Consider the following 26,575-nt stretch of genomic DNA (forward strand, 5'->3'; position numbering starts at 1 on the left):
CTTACTTGTAAACATGTCCTCCATTATCTCAAGCAGCAGAGCATATTCTGTATGCATCAAAGGAAATGCTAAACAGTCACAGCTATGCTTAATGCACCACTACCTTTCTACCCCCATATCCTCACGCCCTCACCTGTTTACCCTTACGTCCCCATCACCTGCTTTGTTTGATCACCAATAAATAGTGTGGGCTCCCAGAGCTTGGGGTCTTCCCAGCCTCCAATCTAGCACTGGATCCCTCGATCCACTTTATGTACTTTTTTTGTTTTTGAGACCGAGTCTCAGTCTGTCGCCCAGGCTAGAGTGCAGTGGTGCCATCTCCGCTCACTGTAAGCTCTACCTCCCAGGTTCACGCCATTTTCCTGCCTCAGCTTCCCGAGCAGCTGGGGCTACAGGTGCCTGCCACCACGCGTGGCTAATTTTTTTTGTATTTTTAGTAGAGATGGGGTTATCACCATGTTAGCCAGGATGCTCTCGATCTCCTGACCTCATTATCTGCCTGCCTTGGCCTCCCAAAGTGCTGGCATTACAGGAGTGAGCCACCATGCCCCGGCTCACTTTATGTACTCTTGTCTTTTCTCGTTTCTTTGACCCTACTGGACTTTGTAGCACCCATGGCCTGGTGTCGGGCCTGATCACCCCAACAGTGCGCCACTGCGTCCAGCTCATTTTTGTATTTGTAGTAGAGATGGGGTTTCACCTTGTTGGCCAGGCTGGTTTCAAACTCCTGGCCTCAAATGATCTGCCCACCTCAGCCTTCCAAAGTGCTGGGATTACAGGCGTGAGCCACTGTGCCCAGCCTTGGATCATGATGTTTAATCTTAACAGTCTTACAAGGGAAGTACTATCGTTGGCCCCATTTCCAGAGATGAAAATGAAGGCTTAGAAAAGTATCTAGTCTAAGACCACAGAGTTAGGAAATAGTGGAACCAGGATTGAAAGCCAGGCAGTCTTGACTTGGAATGTCTGTTCTTAACCATTCTGTTACAAGCTACCAGGACTCAAATAACCCAAATGCCGGTCTCTCCTTTTCAGGTCATATCTGTAGGGAAAAAGGTCAAACCTCTCCCCTTCCCTGACGGTGATCCCATTAATTCTGGAGGAAAAAAACAAAAAGCCAAAATAATCCTATACTATTTGATGTTACTTTTCTAATTCAAGAAAACAAACTTGCCATTAACATATAGTGCGGAGAAAGTCATGTAATATAAAGTACTGAGAAACAAAAAATTTGCTTTTAGCATTACTAAGCTCATTTTGGACTAAATGAATATAGTATATCCCAGCTCAGAAATCAACAATTTCTGAAAAGTTAAAAACTTCAACACAAACAATATATTTTATATAATATTTTATTTACTGATCTCTCTGAAACATGCCAAAATTCATATAGCTAAGGGAACTTACCATGCTAAAGTGTTGTTCAACATGACAAATTTATACAAAACATATTTCAATGTAGTGCCTTCATTTCTTTCTTGGGAATCAACATTACATTTAGGTGGTGAAATTTAGGGTACAAATATAATTATCAAATAATAATATACTTCTAGTTTACCGGAAAACATTAACAGTTGTGACAGTCACACCTAACACCTTGGTTAGAGAAAACGGGCAAGGGTGTCACAGAAGTATGCAAGATTTGACAGTTCAACTAATCCATAGCCTTTCTGAGAAACTACAGATGGAAAATATGTAGTAAATATTTCTGTAATATGGTGGTTTCACATTATAGTTATTCCATTCATGCACTCAAGTAACTGCTGCTTCTGATCACTGAAAACTCGATTCAAAGTCATTGCTCAACAAGCTGATACTACAAATCCCTTATATTAAAAGGTAGTTTAAATGTGGAAATAAGGCAAAGCATACTTGTTAGTCACAACTACTTTTAGATATAATTGAGACTACACTGGTATACATAATTAGGTGTACCGTATGCATAACAATGCATACTATGGTGTGGAGTTAATTCCAATTTCCATATTTTATATTTATTGGTCACAACAGCATACATTTTATACTCCAAAAGAAATACATCGATCCAACAAAATGGTTGTATTTAATGTTCTTTTAAAGATGAACTAAATTTAAGAAGAATTGGTTTTTTCTAGTACCTCATTTTCAAATTACTGATACAAATTTGCCAGAGAAACAATTACATGTTTTATCTAACATCGAATAATCTGCAAAGTTTCCAAGACAGATGCTTTTCTTGTTCAATTTCCAAAAGTAAATAAAGGCTTTCTAACTGAAAACATTTGCATCCCTAGCTCTCTAATGTAAACATTAAAAAGAAAATTACAAAAAATGACCTCTAAGCTTCTGAATAGTCCACTTAGTTACATAAAGTACTTTCTGTCCCAACACTTTCTCTATTTCAAGATATTTACTTCCTAAGTACACGACAAAGTCTTCATTTCAAACCAGTCACTCAGTTTCCATGGTAACATTGCGGGATTCCTTGGCTACCATAAGTCGCATTAGTTGACTGTGGAATTTCTCAATCTTCTTTACATCTTGAGCTTGCTCTGTTTTATACACCAAACACTGTCAGAAATTTTAGAAGTACACATTAACTATATAAAACTAGATATTGACAATGTAAAAAACATACAGTTGGGTAAAATTTTGAGTTTTTCCTACCACTGTTTTGCTCTATTCTCCTTGGAGGGTCGTACTAGGAAAATTGCACTCAAGTTTCCAAGCCTCCAGCAATTCCATGTCTTAAAGTATAGTAATTTAAACGCCACTGCTGTGGACAAAAAACTAAATGAAGTCTATTAGAAGCTTCTGAAAAATGTCAAAAGTTAAATCCTACTATAGTCTGATGAGAAGAACTCAAGGCTTAGAATTAGGTATTAGATTATCTCCCTAGGTATTTTCTCCCAGCCATAAGTAACTGAGTTATGCTGGGAAAAAACCCAGAAATCTTAAGATACATTTTTCTACTGGTGAAATTGGGGGTTTGATAATTTTTAGAAAAAAATCCGAATTCTCTGTATAGCTGGTCAACATATAAACCAGATAAATCTTGATTTTCTTGGCCAGGAGTGGTAGCTTACACCTGTAATCCCAGCACTTTGGGAGGCCGAGGCGGGCAGATCACCAGGTCAGGACTTCAAGACCAGCCTGGCCAATATGGTGAAACCTCGTCTCTACTAAAAATACAAAAATTAGCTGGGCGTGGTGGCGTACACTTGTACTCCCAGCTACTGGGGAGGCTGAGGCAGAAGAATTGCTTGAACCCAGGAGTCGGGGCTGCAGTGAGCTGAGATCATGCCACTGCACTCTGGCCTGGGCAACAGGGTGAGACTCTGTCTCAAAAAAAAAAAAAATCTTGATTTTCTGAAGATATGTATTTTTGAGACAGTGTCTCACTCCGTGACCCAGGCTGGGGGTATAGTGGCACAATCTCAGCTCACTGCAACCTGTGTCCTGGGCTCAAGTGATCCTCAGCTTCCTGAGTAGCTGGGACTACAGGCACACACAACCACACCCAGCTAATTTTTCTATTTTAGTAGAGATGGGGTTTCTCCATGTTGCCCAGGCTTGAAGATACTACTTTTAAAGCAAACCAAATTCTTCCTTGTTAGCAGTTAAATTCTTCACAAGATACTTAAGATCTGCTTATGGTTGGTCATAAAGCCATCTGTTGTAGAATCTTCAGAAATAGCAATTTAAGTTGGTAGCCCTTCCCTCATTTTGTAATATAGGTCCACTTTTCTTCAGCCCATCTTAAAGGTTCACATGAGTTTTAAACAACAGGAACTAATGATCCTGTAATAAAAGTCAATTATTAACTTGAAGTTCAACCTCATCATGCCCAACTGATCTGAATTCATCCAGCCTTTTAAACAACTCACTTAAAAAAAATTTTTATCCACGCATTGTACAAATTTGTGCAGCAATCTTGTAAAAAGGCCGTATTAATCTTCATCATTAAATTTTCAGTATATGTGCTACAAGAGAATATACATACCTTCTCACTAAAGTTTCTGACAGAAAAAGATTTTAGGTCCGTAGAAGACAGTATTATAAATCAATTATGGGATTAGAAAAATTATGCATACATGGGATTATAAAAAAGTCAAAGTTAACATGGATCCTTAATTATATTTAATTATGAACAAGGCAAAAAGAGCCATCAATTGAAGATAAGGCCTTTTGTATTAAAATTTGTTCTGCAGTTACTCCCCTATTTTTTTTTTTTTTTTTTGTTGAGATGGAATCTAGCTCTGTTGCCCAGGCTGGAGTGCAGTGACACAACTTTGGCTCACCGCAACCTCTGCCGCCCAGGTTCAAGCGATTCTGCTGCCTCAGCCTCCCGAGTAGCTGAGATTACAGGCGCCCACCACCACGCCCAGCTAATTTTTGTATTTTCAGTAGAGACGGGGTTTCACTGTCTTAGCCAGGCTTGGTCTTGAACACCTGACCTCATGATCCACCCACCTCCCAAAGTGCTGGGATTACAAACGTGAGCCACTGCTCCCAGCCTATTCCCCTATTTTTAAGACAGGACATAGGGGTTTTTCTTCAGCAGGTATACCTAACCACTCTGTGACAATCACAATTAAAATTTTTCTCAGTGTGGAATGTCAAGATTTAAGAAGTACTTAGTGGTTCACGCCCATAATCCCAGTGGTTTGGGAGGCTAAGGCAGAAAGATGGCTTGAGTCCAGGAGTTCCAGATCAGCCTGGGCAAAATATAATGAGACCCTGGTCTAGACAAAAAAATTTAAAACTTAGCTGAGTGTGGTGGTGCACACCTGTAGTCCCTGCTATTCGGGAGGCTAAAGCGAGAGGACCGCTTGAGCCCAACAGGTTGAGGATGCAGTGAGCCACTGCACTCCAGCCTGAGCAACAGAGCAAGACACTGTCTCTTAAAAAAAAAAAAAAAAAAAAAAAAGCAATCAACAAAACAACCAACAAACAAAAGAAAACATTTACTCAATCTACCAAGGGTAAGCACTAATGTTAGATACTTTCATATATTTTTTTACTATCACTATGATACTTTACAGATGAGGAAATTGAGACCAGAAGGCTAAACTTTTGGCTTAAACTTTTCCAAGGCCAAAATGCTGGTAAATGACTAAGCTAGGATTCACATCTCTTAAATCTATGTCTAGCATATTACATCTCAATTCACTCTTCCTTTTTCACATGTTCAGCTACTCACTAAATTCAACTGGCTCTTAGAAGACACGGTAATCACTAAAAGGTCTAACTTCATGCAATCTCATAATGGAACCCTGAACACAAATACAATGTTATGACCAAAGACAAAAGTGATTTTAAAAATCACTCTATACAATTTTTAAAAGAACTAATGTATTTTAAAAATGTTTACTGAGTGCTCTCTGGGTCAAGATATCATAGTAGGCAATGGAAATAAAACACGTAAGAATATTACTAATCTATCTCTATTGTCTTGAAGCGCAGTCTATTAAAAAGACAAATGTGATTAAAGAATCGTGATACAAGGCCGGGCGCGGTGGCTCAAGCCTGTAATCCCAGCACTTTGGGAGGCCGAGATGGGCGGATCACGAGGTCAGGAGATCAAGACCATCCTGGCTAACCCGGTGAAACCCCGTCTCTAGTAAAAAATACAAAAAAATAGCCGGGCGAGGTGGCGAGCGTCTGTAGTCCCAGCTACTCGGGAGGCTGAGGCAGGAGAATGGCGTAAACCCGGGAGGCGGAGCTTGCAGTGAACCGAGATCCGGCCACTGCACTCCAGCCTGGGCGACAGAGCGAGACTCCGTCTCAAAAAAAAAAAAAAAAAAAGGAATCGTGATACAGCACAAAAAGCCAAAATGAAAAGCAAGAGATGAAGCAATCCTCGAGTTGGGTTCTGAAAGATAAGCAGCAGTCTGGCCACATTAGGGGCAGAGGTGGGATTCAATATTGCAAAGGAGGAAACAGAATGTTCAAAAGCACTGAGGCCTAACACATCACAGCACATTAAAGGAGTTCTCATGTAATACAGAAATTACACAGATTAGAGGGGATGCAAGGGTGGAGTTTAAAGGTTTTTAAGCAAGGGAGAACAATCAAATTTGCCTTTTAGAAATCACTCTGGGGCTGGGCATGGTGGATCACATCTGTAATCCCAGCACTTTGGGAGGTAGGTGGATCACTTGAGGTCAGGAGTTCAACATCAGCCTGGGCAACATGGTGAAATCTCATCTCTGCTAAAAATACAAAAATTAGCCAGGCGTGGTGGTGCCCACCTGTAATCCTACCTACTTGGGAGGCTGAGGCAGGAGAATCGCTTGAACCCGGAAGGCAGAGGTTGCATTGAGCCAAGAATGAACCACTGCACTCCAGCGTGGGTAATAGAGCCAGACTCCCTCTTTATTTAAAAAAAAAAAAAAAGGCTGGGCACAGTGGCTCACGCCTGTAATCCCAACACTTTGGGGAGGCTGAGGCGGGTGGATCATGAGGTCAGGAGACCAAGACCATCCTGGCTAACACAGTGAAACCTCGTCTCTACTAAAAATACAAAAAATTAGCCAGGCATGGTGGTGGGCGCCTGTAGTCCCAGCTACTCAGCAGGCTGAGGCAGGAGAATGGTGTGAACCCAGGAGGCAGAGCTTGCAGTGAGCTAAGACTGTGCCACCGCACTCCAGCCTGGGCAACAGAGTGAGACTCCGTCAAACAAACAAACAAATTAAAAGAAAAGGCCAGGTGCGGTGGCTCACGCCTGTAATCCCAGCACTTTGGGAGGCCAAGATGGGTGGATCACGAGGTCAAGAGATGGAGACCATCCTGGTCAACATGGTGAAACCCTCTCTACTAAAAATAAAAATAAAAAAAATTAGTTGGGTGTGGTGGTGCACGGCTGTAGTTCCAGCTACTTGGGGGGCTGAGGCAGGAGAATCACTCGAACCTGGGAGGCGGAGGCTGCAGTGAGGAGGCTGCAGTGAGCAGAGATCGAGCCACCGCACTCCAGCCTGGCAACAGAGCGAGATTCCATCTCAAAAAAAAAAGAAAAATAGAAATCACTCTGGGCTGGGCACTGTGGCCCATGTGTGTAATCCCAGCAACTTGGGAGGCTGAGTGGGAGGACTGCTTGAAGCCACGAGTTCAAGACCAGCCTGGGCAACATAGTGATATCCTGTCTCTAAAAACTTTTTTTTTAATTAAAAAAATCCCCAGATTTCTGACCAGGTGGAAAATAATGCAACTAAAAGTAGGAAGGTAGGAACAGAAGAAGGAGGTAGTTTTTTTTGTTTGTTTGCTTTTTTGAGATGGAGTCTCGCTTTGTCATCCAGGCTGGAGTGCAATGGCACCACCTCTGCTCACTGCAAGCTCCGCCTCCCAGGTTCACGCCATTCTCCTGCCTCAGTCTCCCAAGTAGCTGGGACTACAGGCGCCTGCTACCACGCCCGGCTAATTTTTTTGTATTTTTAGTAGAGATAGGGTTTCACCGTGTTAGCCAGGATGGTCTCGATCTCCTGACTTTGTGATCCACCCACCTTGGCCTTCCAAAGTGCTGGGATTACAGGCATGAGAAGGAGCTAGTTTAAGAACAGATGATAAACTCCACTGTAGACAAATGAATTTTGAGGGTATGTGAGGTACAGATGCTAGTCAGAAGAATATGAGCAAAACACACATTTGCAAGTAGACATAGATAGGTGCAGTATCAGACTTAACTAAATGAACTGCTCCAGAAGCTGTATGAAAAGACAATCAAGGACAGAATCCTAGAGAAGCACATATATATATGAGGCACATTAAAAAAAAAAAAAAAAAGCAAAGAAGAAACAATAGAAACACAGAATAAATAGTAAGACCAAGATAAAACAGAGCCACAAGTGCCAAAATAATTATTTCTATGGAAGAGTGGGGTTCTCTATCAAAAGCACAAGGAGGCCAAGTAAGATATGAATAATAAGACCACTGGCTTTGAAAATAAAGGAGCTGCTGATGTGCTCTCACAAAGAGCAGTTTCAGTGGAATACCATATGCAGAAAACAGATGGCAGAGGGTTAAGGAATGAATGGGATATGAGGAAGTAACAAGAGTGAGCATATCAAGGGCAGGAAATACAAGAATAAAGCCTGTAACTTGTGTTCAAACACTGTCATTTAAAGGAAACTTTTACTCCCTTACATCCAGTTTGGTCTCTACATTCCTGTTGCTTAAGGTCTGAAGACAGCACTTAGTAAATGACACTTGACATAATGCATTAAGAAAGCAAGTTAAATTATTTCCTGAGGGTCTATAAAAGTAGCTGCTAGAATGAGGTTCTTCATTTTTGAATGAAATGCAAAATAAACATCCTAATGGGTAATCTCCATAAACTCTAATAATTTCAAACAAATGACAAACAAATCTGAAAGTATGTAACAAATAAACATGTATACTTACAACTAAATCATCTGTTACTTTAACACACAAGTTCCCATCAGAATGCCTATATTTGAGAACCACACGTGCCTGAAACAAAAATACATATTTAGAAACAGTGAAGACAGATGACATTTCTCATAAATAATTTAGTCTTCAGGTAGGCTGAAAAGGATCCTTTTAGAATAAATACCCCCAAACATCTAAAGGCATTTTTACTATAAACTGAAATGAGGTTAAAAAAAAAAAAAAATCAGCTATTTTAGTTCATTCCTTTGCTACAATTTATTTATTTAAGACTTAAAAAAGGTTGGATATTTTATTTGCAGACAGTTTGAAAAGAGATGTACTGAACATTCTCAAAACACATCCACATTCAGGGAATGTCTGTGAGACTTACAAGGTGGCATTTCTTGCCAATAAGAATATACACCAACACACCTAGCCACAGAGAAATGACAGGAAAAGGAGGAAAAATATTTAGCAGAAATGGCTAGTTAAAAAGACCAAATCCATTCCTTAGCAAACAGTGCTGCAGGTCAGTGCAATTCACACTTTCCATTATTCCATGGATCTTAGCAAGTGGATTCAGACTAAAATATTCAGCAAAATCAGGTCTTTATCATGAAGGCAGAACATAATGCATTATTACTTAAAAGCAGAATTCTGCCTTGAAAAGAAGTCTCCACCAACAACTTTTCCAAAAACCAGAATAACTCCTACACTGAAGTGCCATGTTACACAATACTTTATGTTCAATATTCTACAGATTGCCAAGGCATTTAGTTATTAGCATATTCCTATAAGACATCTCTCAAGAACACTTCCACGAACATTTTTTTTTCTTTCAGTGATGGATTCAAGCACAGGGTATCGCAGTTTTTCCCTAACCAGTATCAGTAACTCTTGTTTAGCTAGCTGTTTTAAAAACTGCCAAGTATCGGCTAGCCACGGTGGCTCACGCTGTAATCTCAGCACTTTGAGAGGCCGAGGCGGGTGGATCATGAAGTCAGGAGTCGAGACCATCCTGGCTAACAAGGTGAAACCCCGTCTCTACTAAAAAATACAAAAAATTAGCTGGGCGTGGTGGCGAGCGCCTGCAGTCCCAACCAATTGGGAGGCTGAGGCAGGAGAATGGCGTGAACCCGGGAGACGGAACTTGCAGTGAGCCGAGATCGTGCCACTGGACTCCATTCCAGCCTGGGGACAGAGCGAGACTCCGTCTCAAAATAAACAAAACAAAATAAAAACTGCTAAGTATCTACAAGCCAAAACAAAAACATAATTTTTTTTTTTTTTTTTTTTTTTTTAAGACGAGTCTCGCTCAGTCGCCCAAGCTGGAGTGCAGTGGGGCGATCTCGGCTCACTGCAAGCTCCGCCTCCCGGGTTCACGGCATTCCCCTGCCTCAGCCTCCCAAGTAGCTGGGACTACAGGCATCCGCCGCCACACCCAGCAAATTTTTTGCATTTTTAGTAGAGACGGGGTTTCACCGTGTTAGCCAGGATGGTCTCGATCTCCTGACCTCGTGATCCGCCCGCCTCAGCCTCCCAAAGTGCTGGGATTACAGGCATAAGCCACCGCGCCCAGCCTCAGAAACATAATTTTAAAATGGTTATGATCTAGCACCAGAGGCCTCAAGACAATTATGGAAACTAAAAAAAAAGGGCTAATGGAACTGTAACCTACAGCTTTCCCCATTATGGTCTTTGCATTCCTGAGATTGAAAAAAAAAAAGTTTTATCACTATATGTGATTTGTCTGAGTGAAGGAGGAAAGGGAACTCATCAAGCATTTAAGCAGATATAAACAGTAGTAACGGCGGGGCGCAGTGGCTCAGGCCTGTAATCCCAGCACTTTGGGAGGCCGAGACGAGCGGATCACAAGGTCAGGAGATCGAGACCATCCTGGCTAACATGGTGAAACTCCGTCTCTACTAAAAATACAAAAAATCAGCCAGGTGTGGTAGCGGGCGCCTGTAGTCCCAGCTGCTCGGGAGGCTGAAGCAGGAGAATGGCGTGAGCCCAGGAGGTGGAGCTTGCAGTGAGCTGAGATGGTGCCACTGCACTCCAGCCTGGGTGACAAAGCAAAGACTCCGTCTCAAAAAAAAAAAAAAAAAAATAGTAGTAACTAGGTTAATTATCTTTAGAATACCTGATTCTATTTATTGATCTAGTAAGTTCAGTTTTACATATTTTAAAAATTCAGTTCTCTAGAAACAAAACACTTAAAAATACACTAAGCCTGACAACTATGTGAAGTTTTAACTCTCAGTTAAAGGAACTCACTGGTTTCATTTAGGAGAAATGAGTTAAAAGGCCACTCATGGCTGGGCGCAGTGGCTCATGCCTGTAATCCCAGCACTTTGAGAGGGCAAGAGTTCACTCACCAGCTCAGGAGTTCAAGACCAGTCTGGCCAACATGGTAAAACCCCTTCTCTACTAAAAATACAAAAATTAGCTAAGCATGGTGGCAGGTGCCTGTAATCCTAGCCACTCGGGAGGCTGAGGCAGGAGAATCACTTGAACCTGGGAGGCCGAGGTTGCAGTGAGCTAAGATCACACCACTGCACTCCTGCTTGGACAACAAAAGCAAAACTCTGTCACAAAAAAAAAAAAAAAAAAGAAAAGAAAAGAAAAAAGGCCAAACTTACTTATAAAGGGGTCCATTTGGTAATTTAGAGGGTGCTGAGTCACCACGTCAGATGCCATAAAGAAAGAAAAAGAAATCAAGGTTCTTTACCAAAAATAACCAAAACACAAGGACAAATGAATTAAGCCCTATAAAAGGATATACACATAAAATGCTAAAGAGAAAAAACAAGTAATTTAGACCGGGAAAAAGGAAAGTCTAAAAAATGAGGTGGCTTTGAAAATGCTTTTTTTTTTTTTAACCTTATAGAAGAAGGCAGAATGCTGAAAAACCATTCTGAACAAGGATACAACGAATTCTGTAGCTTCATGAGACTACAGCTGAAGATAGGAAAATGGTGAGACAAAGCCAGAAAGACTGGAGATGGGTCAGACTAGGAGTTGGGACTATATCCAGTTATCAAAGAATAACCAGTTTTTAAGCAGGAGATGAAGAATTCAACTTTTGTTTTTTAGACAATTGTGGCAGAAGTGTTAAGGAACTAAAAAGGCTGACAGACCAACAGAGAGGTTATTACATAATCCAGTGGTAATGCCATCTTCAATTATAGCAATGCAAGAAAGAGTGGTAAAAAGATACTGGGTATAATCAATAGGTTAAATGTGTTGGGGAGAAAAGACAGAGAATTTTGGAAAACAGATTCCAGAGACCTGACAAAATTTGTTCTTTAGCCCTAGCAGAAACAGAATGGACTTGGGGTTCAAAGATCTGGGTCCAAATTTCATCTTAATCTCTTAAGAAACTAGGCAAATCATTTAACATATCTAAAATCATTCATTTAGGTACTTTGATGCGTTGCTATAATTGTTCATGTATTATGTATAAATATATGTAAATACACACAAATATATATGAAATGCCTGTAACATATAAACATGTAAAATGTCTGTCACCTATAAGGCACTCAAAAAAAAAAACCTGTTAAGTCGGCTGCGCGCGGTGGCTTACTCCTGTAATCCCAGCACTTTGGGAGGTCGAGGTGGGTGGATCACCTGAAGTGGTAAGGAGTTTGAGACCAGCCTGGCCAACATGATGAAACTCTGTCTCTACTAAAAACACAAAAAATTAGCTGGGCATGGTGCCAGGAGCCTGTAATCCCAGATACTTGGGAGGCTGAGGCAGGAGAATCGCTTGAACCCAGGAGGTGGAGGTTGCAGTGAGCCAAGATTGTGCCACTGCACTCCAGCCTGGGCAACAAGAACAAAACTCCATCTCGGAAAACAAACAAATAAAAAAACTGTTAAGCTCTTCATCTACATTCATCCTCTTCCCCTCTCAACATGTCAGTCAAGCCAGGTGCCATGGCTTGCGTCTGTAATCCCAGGTACTTAGGAAGCTGAGGCAGGAGAATCATCCGAGGCAAGGATTTAAGACCAACCTGGGCAACAAAGCAAGATCCCCGTCTTAAAAAAAAAAAAAAAAAAAAAAAATTAGGCAGGCATGGTGGCATGTCTGTAGTCTCAGCTACTCAGGAGGCTGAGGTGGGAGGATCACTCGAGCCCAGTTCAATGCTGGAGTGAACTGTGATTTGTGCCACTGCACTCCAGCCTGTGCCAACTGCAATTTTCTGACTGGGTAAGAGATGAAATATTCTCTCTCTTGCCTATTCTAGACATGCTTTGCTCACAGTGATGCTCTAATTATTTTCATTTTCTCTACCACTGCCATCACATTATTACAGTACAGTCACTCTTGATGTGAATTTACATATTCTTTACTGTTTCTCAAGTATTTTTAGTTTATACTGTGGGTACTTCTGGATAAAAGTCCTGTATGGTCTCAGAGTACCATTGTCTGAATGAACAAACAAATGACCCTGCAAACAAGGGAAGCCAACCAAATGAAGCAACCAGAAGTCACCAGTGTTATAAACAAATTACTCTATTTAAAAAATACAGTATTTCCATTATTTATTATTGTATCATTTTATTGTAAAAAAATAGAACTAAGAATGTTTTACAGCTTGTTACTTACCTAGGCCTTTCTGTGGGTCTAATACTATTTTTAATCATAATTATCAACATTTCTTGATGCACACTTTAAACTTATATGCACTATAAACAACGTGGCATTGGAGTTACAGGTCACCAGCTCACTGCATAAACTTAAAACATAATTCATATTACTTAATGATCATCAATAGTTTCACACAGTAAATCCTGAGCCCCAGGCTGGGCACAGAGGTTCACACCTGTAATCCCAACACTTTGGGAGGCCAAGGCGGGCGGATCACAGGTCAGGAGTTCCAGACCAGCCTGGCCAACATGGCGAAACCCTGCCTCTATTAAAAATACAAAAAACTAGCCAGGTGTGGTGGCGGGCGCCTGTAAACCCAGCTACTCGGGAAGCTGAGGCAGGAGAATTGTTTGAACTCAGGAAGCCGAGGTTGCAGTGAGCTGAGATTGAGCCATTACACTCCAGCCCGGGCGACAGTGCGAGATGCCGTCTCAAAAAAAAAAAAAAAAAAAAAAAAAAAAAAATTCCTGAGCCCCAGTTTTCTGAGATTATCCATCCCCCTTTCATTTTTTTTCTTCTCTGAGGGATATAGTCACAATACACTGTATCTACAATACCCTCCAATAACACCAACTCCTTAAGGGTTCAACGGCATCTCATTCACCTTTGTGTCTCCCACAGAACCTAATTTAACTTGGGGTTCAGTAACACGAGAGTGGAGAATGAATGAAGCACAAAAGAGATGATTGAGTTACAACAGACAGAAAACAAAAGCAGCATCATACATAACCAGGTCTGAGATTTCCAGTATAAAATCCCTTCAATATGCTGAGTTCTAAAAAGGAGAACTTTTAATTAACACGAATATACTTCATATAATTCTTCAGACATGACAATAAAATAAGCAAAACCTCAAGAGACGAAAGGAAAGATGCGAATGCTAAACTCCCATCGCTTGGACTCCTTTGCTTTTTAATAATGAGCTAACTTCCGACATCCGCCTCCATTATAATTTTTGCGGGGGCTAAGAATGTATTTCAGAGGTCCATGAATCCCCTTAAATTGTTTGCAAACATTTACGTATACGTACATTTTTCTGAGGAAAGGTGCTAATATTATTCTTATGTTCTCAAAGCCTGTGACTCCCAAAATACCAAGAACCAATATTCTGAAGGGGTACAGATGCTTTCAAGAATGTCTGAGCGGCAGTAGAAAAACACCATCAGTTTCATATACATAAGGTACCCTTACCGCCTAGGCGGTACAGGAAAAGTGAACCAAGACAAAGGACAGGAAACTGCAGGGGGAGGAGCCCTGGCTTCAGGGACTCATAAAACAACCGAAGCCTTAAGGGAAGTCGAGGGACTGGGGCGGGGGAAGATCGACTGTAGAGATGTTTAGGGCTGAAATGAACCTGGCTGTTGCCAGTTTCAGGGCCTCACTGGGCCGCTTTGATCAGGGACGAAGGGGACGAGACAGCGGAACATTAACTTGGCAGAGTCCATTTGTGTTCATTCCCAGCACCTCCTGGGAGCGCTGGGGAAGCTCCAGCGGCCGAGTGGATGGCGGGAAGACATCCTGGGCTGGGGCCCAAAGCAGCGGCCCCTCCAGCGATTTACCTTCATAGGATCAGCGAGGTAAAGTTTCTCGGCAGCGCGGCTGAACTCCTCCCAGGTCTGGTACTGCGGCATCGTGGCCTGGAGTGGAAAAGTAAAGAGAACTAACGCCTCAGACCCTGGCCCAACAAACTACCTACGTCCGGGAGTCGCCAACCGACGCGAGTCCCAGCAGCCCCAAGATGGCGGCGGCTCCTCGCACCAACGCCTCGCTCCATTGGACAGCCCCGTCCACGCTCGCCCAATGGGCAGGAGGGATGTTGTCAGGGAGTGGGCGGAGCCCAGGGCGTGTAGCTCGGGAGCTGAGCGAGAGAAGTGGAGGGCAGGGCAACCAATGCCGGCTGCTGCCACAGCACCCCCTGTAGGGCCGAATGAGCGGCGTCCGTCCCGCAGCCCTCAGAGGTGAACCGCAGCTTCCTTCAACAAAGATTAAGCGACTCTGCGATAGGCGCTGCAGATACGAGGAAGGAGTCGACAGGGCCTAGCTGTCACACAGCTTGGTGAAGAAGCCAGGGGACATAAACACAAGAGTGCAACGGAAAACTTTATATGATAAACATTTATGTCGGGTTAGTGAAGCGCGAAGGAAGAACGATCACTTGTGGGTGGGCGGAGGCTCACAGAAGCGGCGCAAGCTCAACAGGTGGGCAAGGAAGAGCAGAACGCGTAGACCCATTTTAGATCTGCAGTGTATGTCAGATGACTGGTGTTTAGGAGATGAGGAAGAAGCCATATAATCACTTATGCAAGGATAAGAAATCTGATCCTCCAAGCAGGAGGATCGCTTGAGCCCAGGAGTTCGAGGCTGCAGTGAGCCATGATCACGCTACGCAACCCAGCTTGGGCATCAGAGCAAGACACTCGCAAAAGTGAAAAAAAAAATAAAGAAGATGGCCTGAAGGGGACACCAGGTAAAGAGTATTATATTTTGAGATGGAAAGATTTTGTGCATGTTTATAACTTTTAGAGAAGGACACAGATAGAAAAATCAGGCTGGGCGCGGTGGCTCACGCCTGTAATCCCAGCACTTTGGGAGACCGAGGCTGGTGGATCACAAGGTCAGGAGATCGAGACCATCCTGGCTAACACGGTGAAACCCTGTCTCTACTAAAAATACAAAAAATTAGCCGGGCGTGGTGGCGGGCGCCTGTGGTCCCAGCTACTCAGGAGGCTGAGGAAGGAGAATGGCGTGAACCCGGGAGGCGGAGCTTGCAGTGAGCCGAGATTGGGCCACTGCACTCCAGCCTGGGCAACAGAGCGAGACTCCATCTAAAAAAAGAGAAAGAAACTCAAAAGCAGTATGTCAAGTAGAGTAGAAAGCTGAAACTGGAGATCATATCTGGGAATAGCTCCAACTGGGGTCTGTCTCCAGCAACACCCAGAAGCTTGGGTTTTGGACTGGAAAAGACGGATATTAGGGATTTATAGGGTACATGAGGAAGAAGAACAAAGGACTAAGAATGTTAAAGGTACTGGTAAGAGAGTGATTGAACTGATAAATTATGGGATCCATGCTAGATAGATGGTAATTAATTGGGTCAAAAGAGAGAAACTAAGAAACCAGAATTAAAGGAAATCTGAATTCAATATAACAGGAAATAAGAAATTTTAGTCAGATTGGATATTGGGGTTTAACATTTTACAGTAGCAATAGTCACTGGTGAGGCTGGGTTGTCCACACAAAATTAAAGTCTTGTATGAGTAAGAAAGGGAATAAGATGAAGGAGAAGGCTATGAGCCAGGGACCCAAATCCTCAGTTAATGAGAAGTGTGTGTGTGTGTGTTTTGAGGGAAGCTATAAAGAGCAATGAGCAGAGGCAGAGAGAGCAGAGTTGGGCAGAATGACCCCAGGTGTAGGGGGTTTTCCCTAAAGATGAAAACAATGGAAGTTAAGACAATGCCAACTTTGCCTTCTGTCACAAGGAACATGAGAGATCAGTTTCAATTCAATTGTCACAAGAAACATAAGAGATCAGTTTCAATTCAATTCAGCAAAAAATAAAACAAATGTCCACCCTGGACAAACACCAGGAGCTGGGCTAGGCATTAGAGACCCAGCAGTGAACAAGACAGGCCCAGTCCCTGCCTCATAGTATGGAGAGAATGACAGTAAAGAACAGATTTCCATTGTGAGGGTCCCCATCACTGTGAGTTCCAGCATCTCCAAGCATAGCCCAGCCTTAGCCCCTACAGAGGCAGAGAAATCAAGATGAGGAAGAAGTTATGGGAATTGCCCTTGATTATGTGAATGTCCCCAGTCACACTACAATGCATTCTTTTTTGAAAAATTTAATTTTAGGTTCAGGGGGTACATGTACATGTTTGTTACATGGGTATATTGCATACTGGTGGGGATTAGGCTTCTAGTGTACCCATCACCCAAATAGTAAACATTGTACCCAATCAGTACTTTTTTAACCCTTTCCATCTTCCCACCCTCCCCCTTTTGGAGTCCCCAGTGTCCATTATTTCTCTCTTTATGTTGATGTGTATCCGTATTCATCCATTCTCATACTGTTATAAAGAACTACCTGAGACTGGGTAATTTATGAAGAAAAGAGGTTTAACTGAACTCACAGTTCTGCAGGCTGTACAGAAGGCATGACTGCAGAGGCCTCAGGAAACTTAACAATCATGGCAGAAGGGCCAAATCAAGTGCTTAGAAGCAAGCACTTCTTCACATGGCAGCAGGAGAGAGAGAGAGAGAGAGAGAGAGAAGGGGGAAGTGCTACACAATTTTAAACAACTAGATCTTGTGAGAACTCACTATCACAAGAACAGCAAGGGGGAAATCCAGCCCCATGATCCAATCACCTCCCACCAGGTCCCTCCCCCAACACTGGGAATTAGAGTTCAACATGAGATTTGGGTGAGGACACGGAGCCAAACCATATGGGAGTGCCCATTGTTTAGCTCCCACTTATCAGTGAGAACATGCTGTATCTGGTTTTCTGTTTCTACAGTAGTTCACTTAGGATAATGGCCTCCAGCTCTATCCATGTTGCTACAAAGGACATGATTTCATTCTTTTCTTTCTTTTTTTTTTTAATGGCTGCCGGATGCATCCTTTAAACTAGGTTATTCCTTTCCTGCTGTGGCTTCTGAAAGGCTATCAGAGAGTGTCCTTTATAAATTGCTCACACATGCACAATGTCAGAAAAGGAAAAATTCCTTTCATTCCCAGTCAAGAAGATCAGGGCCTCTGTACCCTTTGTGGTTATTCTTTCTGCTTCATTTTCACACACATATCTTCTTTGAGCTTTCAAGCAACTCTGCCAGGGTGGTCCGTGAGCCTCATTACAATTGCAAAAATCTGAAAAGCTCTGGAAAACAAAAGTATCATGGTAACTCCATTAGTAGAAAACGACCTGACCTCAAGTAAGGTTGCTTAGTCTTTATTTGTTTCACTTGGTGTGTTTGGTTCCAGGGTGGGGCCCAGACTCTGCTGGTGGTATTATGTAATATACCTTATGTGCACTGTTTCACCTTTCTAGAATCCAAAAGGCTGCGAATTCTGAAATACGGGTGGCCTCAAGGATTTCAGACAAGGGATTATAGTCCTGTACCACTCTCCTTTACAGGTGATGAAGAAACCAAACCTGAAAAATAAGTGACACTAAACAAATTGGCCCCAGACTTTGCTCCAGATTATCCAGCAAATGGCAGAAGCCAGTGGATGTGAATCATAACCGGAAGTGACAGGATTAATTTTGATTTTTAGAAAATGTAACTGGTAGCAATGCAGAAGCTAGATGGGTAGAGCAGAGCCTGGGTTCAGGGTCAAAACCAAAACCCTTGCACTTTTCCTTATGTTCACTGCCTCCCACGATTGTGTTCATGTCTTTGCCTCCCATTCCCGATCCCATTTCCACTGTATCTACCCTTTCACCCCAAAGTTGCTTTCATGAGTTCACCAACTATTATATTACCCACTCCAGCAGACATCTCTCAATACTTTGTGACTAGATTATTCAGCTGTATTTGAGGCCACTGGCTACACTCTAATCCCGAAAACTTCCCAGACCCGTGACTTTTTGGGCCCCATTCTTTCTTGCTCCTCTCTGACTTCTGCTTTGGCTCTGTCCTGGCCTCCTCTGCCGCCTCAGCCCAATCCCTGGTTCTTCAGGATTGGGATCCCAAGACACCAGCCTCTGGTTTTCACCCTCTCTAGTTCTTCCTGGACAATAAATACCCTTTGAGTTTTAACCCCAACCTGCATGCTATGAGGCTCCTGGATTCCTTTTCGTCCAGGCTTCCTCCCTGAGCTTCAGATTCATATATCCCACTGCCTGCCTGGTCCAGAGCTAACCCCAGAGTTGAATTGTGGAAGGTGAAAACAATTTCTCACCAAATCAAAATTTCTAAGCTGTAAGTGCGATGTCTCTTAAAAAAACAAAACAAAAGCAAACAAACAAAAAACTTATTTTACTATTACCGTTGGCAAATTATTAGTAACTCATGCATATTCGACTACCAGAATTCAGTTAACTGTGTATGGCAGACGTTTTATAGGCCAGTCATTGTGCTAGGCAACGCAATTTACAAGCTAGTGAGGTCGGGGCAGAGATAATAAGGCAAGTTCACAAATACCAATAGCTGAAGCTGGAGAGCGTGTCACAGCCAGGGAGGGAGCAGTCTAATCCCTGTGTTCACTTCCCCTCCCTTTACATCCTGTTCTGTATCTTCCCAAAGGTCTACAGAGGCATGCAAGAGGAGGAAGGTTTGGTGGTTGTTAAGATAAAGAGGAATGACTGTTTTTGAACTCTTTCTTTTGCTTAAGTTTTGGTGCCTCTTTGTTTTCCTCAGTTGTCTTCTAAAAACAATTAACACTGTAGCTACTTTAGACTAAGAACAAATATAGGTTCTTAAATGGATTCTTATATTAATAATCATAATACTAGTCCAAAGTGCTGCTGGCTTGCCAGGAAAGTGTGTCATGTTTATTTTCACTTATTAAATATGTACTGACCCCACTATATGCCAGGAGTAAAAGAAGACATTGTTCCTCTTGTACTTCCCAGGTTTCATGGATTCAATGCAAGGCAGTCAGGGTAAAACGAACCTGGTAAGAGAAGCCAACCAAGAAACCGGTTTGCCCAGGAGGTTGTGTCCCAGATAGGGAGAGAAGAAAACCTGAGGGAGTCCTGACACCAACGTGGGTCTGGGGCAGCTTTGACTCAGTGTCCAGTGGAGGGCAGTGGTGTGCAGACAGTCACACAGAGACAGCCAACCTGGAGGGCCGACTCCAGCCTTTCGGAAGGAAATGGTCCCCCATTCAGTATATCAGTACATACACCCAGCTTAGCTGAAAACATGTTGGTGGATTTGTTTACTTTTTGCTAAATCTCAACACTTCCTTTCACAAGGGCTCTCATTTGATTGCCAGGAATCTCCAATCCAGTTTAATTTATTAATTCCTTATTGAGCACCTAATCCGGGCCTGTCACCCTACCAGGGTTGCTACAGTGACTACAAAGATGTACACAAGAAGCTTACAAGTAATGAAAGCAGAGGAGGGTGCAGGGATTAGGCAAGTTTACAAATAATCAAAACTGAAGGCAGAAATAAGCACAGATGAAGCCCCTACCATAACAGGGCACAGTACACTGGGGTTTCAGAGAGGCCTAACCATTTCCTACCCTCATAACTGTTTGGGGAAATCAGGAAGTAAACCAATTACAAGATAGAACAATATAAAATGTCACTGTATGAAATGCCGAAAAATGTTCTTCCTTGTGTATCTGTGGGAGCAGCCCAGAGCTGACCCCTAGGGACCCACATTCAGCACTCCCTAGGGGATTCTGATCAGAAGCCCTGGAACAAGGATTGCAGCCGGGGTGGTGGCTGGGGCTGAGAAAGGTGGGGAGGGAAGGGCAAAGAGGGCAGAGATAGAAGTCTACCTAAGAAGGTTGGACATTGTGGCTTACGCCTATAATCCCAGCACTTTGGGAGGCCTAGGTGGGTGGATCACTTGAGGCCAGGAGTTCAAGACCAGCCTGACAAACATGGTGAAACCCTGTCTCTACCGAAAATACAAAACTTAGCCAGGTGTTGTGGCATGCACCTGTAATCCCAGCTACTCTTGGGAGGCTCAGGCATGACAATCGCTTGAACCTGGGGGGCAGAGGTTGCAGTGAGCTGAGATCATACCACTGTATTCCAGCCTAGGTGATACAGCAAGACTCCATCTCAAAAAAACCAAAAAAACAAAAAAAGTCAACCTAAGAAATATAGTCCCTGTAAGGGGGCTCAAGAGACCTCTAGACCAAAGACTGTACTAGCACCCTCATGCCACCCCTACCTACTAAGGCATCCCCCAGGGACATCTCAGAGTTCCTGGAGGCTTCTGTCACTGCCCCGGTTGCAACCCACTCCAAGAATGCGAACATTTCTATACTTTGGGTAGGTAATGATCCCTTTTAGGTGAAACAGATTTCAAGCAGAAAAAACACTTCAAAAAAACAACAGAGGGAAAAAATCTTGTTTTTTTTCCCAAGGATGTTGAGAGAGAACAGGCCCAGATTGAACCTTGGGTATCGCAAAGGCCACCCTCAATGCTGCCTCCTCTGGGGGAAGCTGGGTCAGGCCAGGTCACACACTGTCCAACCTCAGCGGCTGGCTGTTCTAGAGACCAGAGGCCAAAGGTGGGGGCACTGAGATTCCTGAGGTTCCTGGCTTGTCAGTTTCATCTGAAACTGATTAAAACGAAATGCAAACCCATATGGCTGGGAAGAAAAGGTCAAGATTTTGCTCCCACCCCCCACCTCCTTCCTTGCCCTCCCCCTCCTCCCCTCCCTCCCTGGTCCTCAGCATGCAGCTCTCTGGCTGAATCCCATCACAGCTCCAATTTCCCCTTCACCCGGGCAGCCCTGCACTGAACAGAAACTCCGCAGAATGGCCCCATTGTAGACCAGACAAGCCAAAATAGCAGCATCTTCTGTTCTCCGCCTTAGGGAGATTCACTTAAAATCCCAAAGTCCCAGATGTGGATGACAATGGAAGCTGTTGTTGCAAATTAGTGATCCTGGAACAGCTGAGAGGCAGGTAGTCAGAAAGCAGCCAGTATGGGGAGTTGGGCTGTGAAGAGAGAGAGAACAATTATGCAGCCACTCCATTAACCCAATTAGCAAACACTGGCAGGAATTCTGTTAATCGACAAAGAAGCACGGTAGGGAAGGTGGGAAAGGGGGACAGCGACCTGGGTGGGGGTGCTGTAGGGGGAAGAGGGGTGCAATGGGGCTGGGGAGGAAGAATTGCTGCTGGGATGAAAGGGCCAGGATAAAACTTCAGCTAGGCTGGCGTGGTGGCTCATGCCTGTAATCCCAGCACTTTGGGAGGCCGAAGCAGGTGGATCACCTGAGGTCAGGGGTTTGAGACCGGCCTGACCAACATGAAGCAACCCCATCTCTACTAAAAATACAAAAAATTAGCCGGGCGTGGTGGCACGTGCCTGTAATCCCAGCTACTCGAGAGGCTGAGGCAGGAGAATTGCTTGAACCTGGGAGGCGGAGGTTGCAGTGAGCTGAGATTGTGCCATTGCACTCCAACCTGGGCAACAAGAGCAAAACTCTGTCTCAAAACAAAAAAACACAAAAACAAACAAAAAGCTTCAGCTATTTCTATGCTGGCAAAGGTTATTTTTATCATTTTTAAAATGTTCTGTTTTTTTTTTTTTTTTAAACCATGCCCTGGAGCATTTGGATGAACAGTGTTTCCATTAATTAATAAAGCAGATGACATCTCCACTCAGCAGAGGACTTTGGTGTAGAAAAGCTCCTGGTGGCCTGCAGAATGGTGATTGTGGAATCTTGATTGATCACAGCTGTCGCGTCATCAGTCTTGCAGTCCAACATGGCGCAAGGACTAACTTAGGTTTTGTAGAGGTTGTGGGGAGGACACAGCATGAATAAGGTAATGTCTGCATATACCACTCACTATAATAAGTGGTGTTTACGATCAAGTCCCAAAATTCTGCTGAGCCTCTGCTCAGATTCACTGGGACTGGTTAATTGGGGGGTGGCAATGAGGGAAAGCTGCAGAGAGGAGCTGGATTTGGGAAACAAAGGTCAGATGATGACTAATGGAATGGTCAGGCTTTCAGATACAATGTGGGCATGAGAAAAGGCCGAGAAGACAAGCTTTTAGGAAGCAGATGCAGCCCTTCTCCAGGGGGAAGTTGGGGGTGGGAATATGGCAGAGATGTCTAAGATGACTGTTTGAGAAAGAAGGCACTGGAGTGGGCAGTGAGGACTGGAACATGGTGTGGAAGGTCCTCCCACCTCCCTGTCTCGACTTAATTTTTTTTTTTTTTAGAGGCCACAGGGTTAGGGACTGGCCTGGGAGCTTAGTGTGGCACCTGGGGCTGCAAGAGCCAGCATGCTGATAACTACAGCTTTCTTTCAGTAAGTAAAGGGAGAAAGGGTTTGAGACCTACCAGATCTCAGCGCCCTCAGCTGGAAACTGTGGGAGGACAGATGGAGAATATAAGCCCAGAGAGGAGAGTGAAACCATAACCAATTAGGTGCCTGTCCTGGATCCTTCCCGACTCAGACCTGAGAGCCATTGTTCCCAGCTCCCCTGGCTTATCACTCCATTATCACTTTCTCTACCCAATTTCTCTGCTTTGCAGAGAAATTCTCTTCTCACCTTATCCAGCTTTCCAGTCACTGTGAGAGAGAAAAATTGTAAAACTTGTAAAGCTTTTGTTTTTAGTGCACAGATGAGGTGCACTGCGTTTCTTGTTTGACCAGTTGCAAGCCTGGTGTGTCTGGTTGCTCAATCTCCAGCTATTTTGCTGCCCCTTATGGTTGGTGTCTGTCATCAGGGTGCAGGGCCGGGGAGGGCAGGCACTGGCCTTCGTGACCTAATACCTCTGACAGGACCATGCAGATGGTCCTGCTCAGTGGGTATTTGCTGATGACCAAGATGACAACACATGGAGAAGATGCCCTCCAAAGATTTAAGAAAATATTCTTTAATTGCTGACAGATAGGATTTCTATATCCCCAGAGATGTTGTCTCAGGGCATATGTGTTGAGCTCTGTGGAACTGTCTGTGCGTAGGGGTGAGGGCTGGCTTGGCTTCTGCGCCTTCTTCTGGGTATGGGTCAACAACAGCCTCATAGGCACTACCTTTCTCCTCACATTCCAGTTTGAAACCACCCAGGCCCCTGGAAGCCCCTTTCTCCGCACAAGGCTGGGATCGTGTTTGTGCATGAACTGTTGGGTATTCTATACCCTCTCTGCGCCTCATCACACAATACCTCCCTGTTCTCAAAGCACCAGCCCAAAGTCACTCCAGCTTCTCAAGTTTCATAACTGCCCAGCAAACTGCACCTGGTCCTTCTTCCCCTGGGGCTGCAAGGTTGGAGGCCGAGTGGATGGCCACCTGGTTTTCCCCACTTCTGCTCACACAAGTCCAGGCCCCCTAGGTGACTGGGGTTTTGAACACTCATTCTTGTGCAAGTCAGAGAGAACCTCTGCGGCTCAGGACATCTTTCAGGAGGAAGCTACCTCTTGCTCCATGCAGGAAGAGGTGAATCAGGTCTCAGGCTCACCTGTGGGCAGAAGTAGGAAAGCTACTTTGGAGTGCAAGGAAGTAGGGATCAGCAGTGGCGTGGTGCCCTGAGAGCCCCCAGCCCCGACCTAGAGTATCCCTGACCTACCTCCCAGCTACGCTCAGCTGTGAAGCACACGCTGAGCTGTAGGCCAGCCCTGACCTTGGAGCTTCCACCACAAGCACAAACAGGCCTTTAAAAAGCTTCCTAACTTCCTGGGGTGGGGGTGGTTGGGGCCAGTGTGTTGATTGCCGTTGTGTCATTTTCTGGTGTGGTTCCAGGTGGCTGGCGCCACCACTTCTCCTCCATCCAGATGCTGAGGCCAAGGGGGCGAGTTGCTTTGAAGCTCCCGGCGCTGACCTCTTGTGCCCCGTCTTGGTGTTGGGAAGCCTCACAGCTGTTCTGGGCCCACAGAGCCTTCTCCTTGTTGACTTGGGGCTTTTTGGATCAGGGTGTTGGTGAAGCAGAGTTTTGGCAAGAGCCTTGGCAGCTGCTGCCAGAAAAGAGGCTGAGGGAAGATAATTAGACCTGGTAATTGGTTGCTTTTTAGCGACTGTGGCTGGGAGAAGACACTGGAAAGCTGTCCTCCAGGACCAAGGCTAAACTGTCCCCATGCTAGGGGGAAATGCTGGACCCCAGCTAGTCCTGCATGTCCCATCATATCTTACCTGACACATCTATCTGGCTGTGAAATGATTCTTGAATCCCATCCCACCCCCACAAAGCAATGCAGGTTTACCTCGCCTGTGTTCATGCTCTGTTATACCCAGGCCTGGGACCAGGCATCTAAAAACTTTGAATCCAGAGGTAACCTTTAGATGGAGTTACTCAACTCTGGCTGCTCCAGAAAGATACTATGGGGCTTACTGCGAAGGACTTCATTAAAGGCTTTTGTTTTTGGACAGAGCTGACTCATCATTTCCCCAAGATAAGTTTGCTTCTGGGCAGTTTCCAGGCTCCCATCCCTCCAGTTGGCCATTTTGCCAGACCAGATGGCTCATATTAGATCTCAATTTACAACTTGCCACCCCTTGTGGGTATGTGTTCTGGATTTGTCCCAGCCTGAGCAGCTGATTCACTCGGACGTTCTGGGAAGCCCTTACTGTTTGATTCCACCTCACCATAGATGCTGTCCGTGGGTCTGATTTCCAGTTTCTGTGGGAATCCTGTTGACCTAAACCCCAACACGAAAGTGTAGCCCTGGGAGCCTAAAGATGGACCTCAGCCGGGGTCCCCAGCAGCTCTGCATTGGGTACTTGAGAGCTGGCACTGCCTTTGGGAGAGCTGATCACTCAAAGTCTATCAAAGGATGGACTAGATTGGAATCAAGAATCTGCTTTTGTGGCTATGTAATATCTTGGAGAAAAGCAGAAGAAAGAATGGAGGAACAGTTTGAGTTCTGCGATTTTAGGTTTAAACAGGGTGGCCTTTCTGCTGGCGTCCCTCCTGACCAGTTATTCATGCATTTGTTCAGATGCATGAATAGATGGTTATTGAGCATATACTCTGTGCCAAATGTAATGCCTACGGCTCAGGAATAAGGATCAAAGGACAGTTTTTGTCCTCAAAGGACTTACTGACTGATCTCTGAGACAGGCAGGTGCTCACAACAAAGTGAAAGTTGGTATAGTACAGTGATCAAGAATCCAGACCCCGGAACCAGGCTGGCTGTATTCATATTCCTGCTCTGCCACTTATGAGCGGTGTACCTTTGGGCATATTTGCTAACCACTACATGCATCAGTTTCCTTGTCTATAGAATGGGAATAATATTGATACCTACCTCAGTGTTTTATGAGGATTAAACTAGTTCATAGACTTCAATTACTTAGAACTGTTCCTGGGAATAGTGAGGATGGTGTACGTTAGGGAAATTTTTAAAGCTATAGGCCAGGCACAGTGGCTCGTGTCTGTAATCCCAGCACTTTAGGAGGCTGAAGCAAGAAGATTCCTTGAGCCCAGGAGTTTGGGACCAGCCTGGGCAACATAGCAAGACCTCATCTTTACAAAAAGTAAAAATTAACCAGACATGGTGGCATTTGCCTGTAGTCCTACCTATTTGGGAGGTCGAGGTGGGAGGATCATTTAAGCCCAGGAGATAGAGGCTGCAATGACTTGTGATTGTGCCACCGGACTCCAGCATGGTCAATAGCGAGAACTGTCTCAATAAAGTAAAATTGCCCTGGCGTGGTGGATCACACCTGTAATCTTAACACTTTGAGAGGCTAATGTGGGAGGATTGCTTGAGCCCAGGAGTTCGAGACCAGCCTGGGTAACATAATGAGACCCTGTCTCTACAAAAAATAAAATAATAGGCCAGGCACGGTGGCTCACGCCTGTAATCCCAGCATTTAGGGAGGCCGAGGTGGGCGGATCACGAGGTCGGGAAATCAAGACCATCTTGGCTAACATGGTGAAACCCCATCTCTACTAAAAATA

At 44.2% G+C, this 26,575-nt stretch overlaps 1 protein-coding gene and 1 long non-coding RNA gene across 4 annotated transcripts in view; one reads left to right on the plus strand and one right to left on the minus strand.

Moving 5' to 3' along the window:
• Positions 1-1,336: 1,336 nt before the first annotated feature.
• Positions 1,337-14,773, minus strand: SRP9 (signal recognition particle 9). The gene is made up of 3 exons (XM_037985497.2): positions 14,584-14,773; positions 8,380-8,448; positions 1,337-2,550 (listed from the first exon to the last, which is right to left on the minus strand). The coding sequence occupies exons 1-3, from the start codon at positions 14,653-14,655 to the stop codon at positions 2,431-2,433; spliced, it is 261 nt and encodes an 86-aa protein (XP_037841425.1). The 5' UTR covers positions 14,656-14,773; the 3' UTR covers positions 1,337-2,430.
• A 19-nt stretch (positions 14,774-14,792) lies between these two features.
• Positions 14,793-26,575, plus strand: part of LOC103230006 (uncharacterized) — a 60,836-nt gene continuing 49,053 nt past the window's right edge. For all 3 annotated transcript variants that reach the window (XR_012091171.1, XR_012091173.1, XR_012091172.1), the window contains exon 1: positions 14,793-15,491. This is a non-coding gene — a long non-coding RNA (uncharacterized lncRNA). The remainder of the gene's footprint in view (positions 15,492-26,575) is intronic.

The sequence above is a fragment of the Chlorocebus sabaeus genome, chromosome 25, assembly GCF_047675955.1.
Source record: "Chlorocebus sabaeus isolate Y175 chromosome 25, mChlSab1.0.hap1, whole genome shotgun sequence".
Taxonomy (NCBI): Eukaryota; Metazoa; Chordata; class Mammalia; order Primates; family Cercopithecidae; genus Chlorocebus; species Chlorocebus sabaeus.